The 5,229-nt window shown below is 55.6% G+C and overlaps 1 protein-coding gene across 1 annotated transcript in view; it reads right to left on the minus strand.

Moving 5' to 3' along the window:
- Window positions 1-4,675: 4,675 nt before the first annotated feature.
- The window catches only part of Sox12 (SRY (sex determining region Y)-box 12), a 13,857-nt gene continuing 13,303 nt past the window's right edge, over window positions 4,676-5,229 (minus strand). Inside the window, exon 3 of the mRNA XM_013010658.1 lies at window positions 4,676-5,227. Coding sequence (XP_012866112.1) covers window positions 4,838-5,227 — 390 coding nt within the window. The 3' untranslated portion in view covers window positions 4,676-4,837. The remainder of the gene's footprint in view (window positions 5,228-5,229) is intronic.

A 5,229-nucleotide genomic window follows, 5' to 3' on the forward strand; every position in this document is an offset into this window, starting at 1 on the left:
ATATGGATGTTTTATCCATACTGGTGTTTGAACTCAGGGCCTTCCATTTGCTCACTTGGTGCTCTATCACTTGAGCTATACCTCCCACCTAGCTTTTGTTCTGGTTTGATTAGAGATGGAGTCCTGCAGGCTTTTCTGCTTGGGCTGGCTTCAAACCTCATTCCTCTGATCTCAGCATCCAAAGCAGTTAGAATTACAGTTATGAGCCATCAGCGCTGGGCCCCATATGAAGCCTTGGAACCAAGAGAACTTAAACTGTACCTTTGAGGGACAGGAGCCAACTGGGACTCCATGACTTCCTGGGAGAGGAGTGGGACAACACCCCCCATCTCCACTAGCACAGACGTACTTTCTACTCATCAGCCACCAGGTGTCTCCAGCGTCCCTGTGAGTAGGTACCTTCCCCACCTTTCAGACCTGAAATGGAAGGAACAGAACAAGACTGCCCAGTTTTACTAGTGCCCCAGGCTTTCCCAGTGAGGCACTAAAGCCCACAGAGGTAGGGGGCTATTCTAAGGTCCCACAGCTCCAGTACGGTCGCTAGCCAGGCATTTGCCTTGCAAGTCAAGCAGAAGACCAGCCACCTTGATCACGTCCTTTGGCCTTGACTGGGGTAGCTGCTGAAGTGAATGGGCAGAGCTCTGGGTTTGGGGAAGGCTGTAGTTTCTAGTGGCTGCTGTCTGTCTGGTGGGCAGACTTAGAAAGAGACAATAGCAAAGTTGGTGCTGAGGGTGTTGAAGGTTAGAGACTTGGCTTCTTTTGAGATAGGAAGAGAGGCCTGAGGCATCCTGGCTGACATAGCCAGGTTAGTGACCCAACTTCCTTTGTCTAGCCTTGCCTTCTGTGCTACACATGGTTCACCCCAAAGCAGACAGAGACTGAACTTACAGTGCAAGATGTTTATTAGCATGAATATCTGTGAAGAGAAGCAAGACTGGGCACACGGAAGGAAATCAAACTCCTGCAGGCTTGACATGTCTTTCAGCGAATCCTCCACAGGGAATGCTGCCCTGGGACAGCAAGCTGCCAGAGGCGTGGCCTAAGAAGCTGACAGAGGCCATCCTCCCCGACCCAAGGCTAGAAGCCCTTCCTTGAAAGGACTCTTTTTGTTTGTTTTTGGTTGGCCGTGAGGCCTGAACTCTGAGCCTGGGCGCTGTCCTTCAACTCTTCAGCTCAAGGCTCTTTACCACTTGAGCCACAGTGCAACTTCCAGCCTTTTCTGCGTAGGTGGTGCTGAGGAACGAACCCAGGGCCTCTGAGCACTCTACTATTGAGCCACCTTCCCAGCCTTTGAAAAGACTTCTGTATGATAGGCTTCTCTGGCTCTATACCTTCTTGAGAGAGGCCATCTTTCTTTTCCCTCTCCTACGGGCTGGCTTCAAATTTGTGATATTCTTACCTCAGCCTCTTGGAGTGCAAGGATTATAGACAAGAACCACACCTGGCATGATATATATACATATATAGATAGATAGATATGTATTATACTTTTTGATCAGTCATGGGGCTTGAACTCCAGGCTTGGGCACTGTTCCTGAGCAATTTTTGCTCAAGGCTAGCTCTCTACCACTTTGAGCCACAGTGTCACTTCGTTTTCTGGCAGTTAAGAGATAAGTCTCATGGACTTCCCTGCCAAGGGTGGCTTTGAACTGAGATCCTCAGATATCAGCCTCCTGAGTAGCTAGGGTTACAGATGTGACTCACCAGCACCTGGCTTCTATACTTTTTGTTGTTGTTGTTGGTTTTAGGGCTTGAACTCTGGGCTTGGGCGCTGTCTTTGTGCTCTTCAGCTCAAGGAGAGCACTCTACCGCTTGAGCCACAGCACCACTTCCAGTTTCCTAGTGGCTTATTGGAGATGAGTCTCACGGAGTTTCCTGCCTGGGCTGGCTTTGAACCGTGATCCACATATCTCAGCCTCCTGAGCAGCTAGCCACCAGCACCCAACTTCTATACCTTTTTGATGCTATCCTTTAGGGGATTCTTGCCCTCACTGTTTCTAACTAGGAGGCAGAGCGGAGCCCTCATTGTAATTCTCACATTCAGCCTCAGTTCAGTCTCAGTTCAGGGAGAACAAGTTTCATCTGAGCTTAGGAATTCACTAGACCTAGAAGATGGAAGAATTAGGGGAAGGGATGTTTGGGGACAAAGGAAGGACAACACCTTACTCAGAAACTGATAGGCAGGAACTACGGTTCTGTGGCATTTTTGGTCATTCACATTAAGTCTGTACTGCACACCTGAGTGTGCCAGGCCTCAGGCTGACCCACCTGCAGACTAGCACAGAGGGAAGGAAGCACCTGAGGATGCTGGTGTCTGTCAGGGGCCTTGGCCCCCATGTGACCTTAAGCTTCCTCCTCTGGACAATGGAGCAACACAACGAATGGGGCACATCATGTCAACTGCTTCTCAACTTAACCCTCATTTCATCCTGTGAAGCTGGTTCCATTGTGACCCTCAGAGTCTTGGGAGGAAGCCAAGTTGCCCACGGTCACATGGGCTCACCGGAGCTGAGCTATAAGCAGTGTGACCAACCTTGCTTCCTAATTCTTATGAAGACAAGGCCCAACTGACCCCCTGGCTCAGACCTGCCCACACCTGTTTTCATTTGGCCCAACTTTTCATTTTGAAATGACAGTGACTCAGAAACAAGCACATTTTTCAGCTTCTCTTGAAAAACAAAAACAAAAAAGGAAGACATGTGGCCATCTGGCTATTACCGTATGCTGCTGCATTCACACCAGGTCACCCCTTGCAGGAGGTGGGCAGCTGCTGGTAGTAGAAATGACCCCCAAGACGCATTGATTTGTGTTACCTGCGTGACTACCACAGGGACCAGTCTGCTATCCTCAGTGAAGACAGGGAGTCCCAAGACAAAAGGAGATAGGCCCAGGGGGCCAAACGCCTTGCTCAGAGACAGCCAGCTTTCTCTGCAAGGGCCCAAATCCTGTGGAAGATGAATCTAGGCCACGGTGGGGGGAGGGGTGAAGAAAGCAGACATGCAGAACCACAGGGCGAGGTCGGGGCAAATACACTTTATTCAGTCCTGGCATCAGACCGGCGCAAGTCCTGCTGTGGGTGCCAGCGCCCCAGAGGGAGAGAATCCCCCCAACTCAGCTACAAGACTAGTTCTCCAAGACCACAGACAGTGACATCTCTTCACTCACATGACATTTTTTTTCATTGTCTTTTTGTTGTTTTCTTAAAAAAAAAAAAAGGAAAAAAAGAAAAAGAAAAAGAAAAGAAGAGCGCAAGAAAGGCCCAGAGCCGGAGCACCAAGCTTAAAGGAGGCAGCTGGTGGCTTTGTCAGCGAAGGGAACGCGTGGGGCAGAGCCCTGCAGAGACCCTGGGCAGGGGTCCCCGAGGACTCCGGGACCGTTTGTTCCTGAGATTTGTGTGTGTGAATGAGAATGTGTGAGCACCCAGGGGGGGTGAACACACGCCGGTGAGATACAGGTAGTGAGGGCAGGGGGGTGGAGGGAGAGGCCGGAGGGGGCCGGGGCCAGGGGGTAAGAGGGTAACAGCGTGGGGGCAGGGTTCCCACGGACACCCTGAACTGGACACGATTTTCTAACAGCAGCGCCGTCCGTATTTCACACAGGAAAAGGCTGGGATGCAATCGGCCTACATCCACTCTCCTCTACCCATCCTTCTCCGGTCCCCCAGGACGGGGACGATGGTTTCTCTCAAACCACTTTTTCCTGCCGCTCCAAGCTCCTAGCACCAGCGTGCCTCAGTTTCTCCCACTGAATACTGCAGCTATAATGGTGGATGGGTTTGGGTGATTGGAAGGGACAGTCGTTAGGGAGGAGCCCGGGCTGAGAAGGTGCCCTGAGATGATAGGGCGTTTCCCAGGGTGGGGGAGGGAGCAGCTGGGACCCGTCTCCAGATTGGTGGGTGCATCAACTCAACAGTTTTCTGGGATAGCCCCTTCCTTTCTCAGTTTGCCAAGCAAAAACCTGACTCCAAATCTCTCAGGGGCAAGTAAGGGACGTCTCTGGGGACCAAGTTTGGCGGTAAAGGCAGTTGAAGCCTTGGGTGTGGTGGGCCTGGACAACCCCATGGGGAGGGGGAGTAAAGGGGCCGTGCCTTTAGATGAGTTCCAAGCTCAAACTAGCCCCACCCGGACAGCTCTCTCCCTTCCCAGTGCTCCTCCCATTAAGGCAGTGACGCCCCGTCGGGTTGAGAGGGAGCCACGGGCTCTGGGATCAAAGGATTTCTTAGGATTGCTCTACACTCGCCCCCCCGCCCTCCTTCACCCAGCAAACGGCAGGAAGCCTGCATCTGGCCTGGGATCGGCCCCCTCCTCCCAAGTAGCACTAGGCATGCGCAAGCGCAGGAGGGCGGGCCCAAGCGGAGGGGCGGGCCGTCGCGCTGGGGGGGGAGGGGCGTGGGAGGGCCGCCCCTCAGGATCGACCCCCGAACCCCGAAGGCAGGCTAGGCCAGGGCGGAGGGAATCCGGAGCGAGGGAGGGGGCGTGTCCTCCGGCCACGAGGAAGGGCGAGAGGAAGGCGGTGGGGGGGCGGGGGAGGGGTGCAGGTCTGTAAAGGGGGGCGAATCGGCTTCGGAGGGGGGGGCTGGCTGCTGGTGGCTGTGCGGGCGAGGACTGATGGGGAGGGGCTTGGATGTCAGGGAAAGGGTGGGGGTTGGGCTGCCTTGGGGTGTGTCTGTGGGGGAGGGGCGCGTCTGGATCTGGGGGGGGATGGGCACATCCAGGAGGGGGGGGAGGAGGCTGCGCGGGAGGTGGGGTGCCAGCCTCGGCCTCCGAGGGGCCCCAATACCTGATTCCTGTATGTAAACAGCTGGTTTGGGGGCGTGCGCGCCCCGCTGACGGTGGGCTCAGTAGGTGAAAACCAGGTCGGCGATGCTAGACGGGCGCCAGTCCCCCGCGATCATCTCGGTCACCTCGGGGGTGCAGTAGTCCGGGAACTCGAAGTGTGACGTGCCCGTGGCGGGCGGCAGGTCCGGGTCGCGGTCCAGGGAGCTGCAGTCCAGGCCGGTGGGGACTGGGGGCAGCCTGGACAGAAAGCCCAGCGGCTCCTCCCCCGATGCTACAGTCTCCTCTTCGCCTTCCTCCGCGGCGGCCGCCTCCTCCTCCTCTTCCTCCGGCTCCTCCTCCTCCGACGGGGTCGGGGAGGCTGCAGGCGCGGCCACCCCCTCGCCCGGCGGACCTTGGGCGCGCTCGGCCGGCCCCCGGGCGGCTCTCCCCGCCGGGACCATTCTCCACAGCT

The sequence above is a fragment of the Dipodomys ordii genome, unplaced genomic scaffold (assembly GCF_000151885.1).
Source record: "Dipodomys ordii isolate 6190 unplaced genomic scaffold, Dord_2.0 Scaffold13, whole genome shotgun sequence".
NCBI classification, from domain to species: Eukaryota; Metazoa; Chordata; class Mammalia; order Rodentia; family Heteromyidae; genus Dipodomys; species Dipodomys ordii.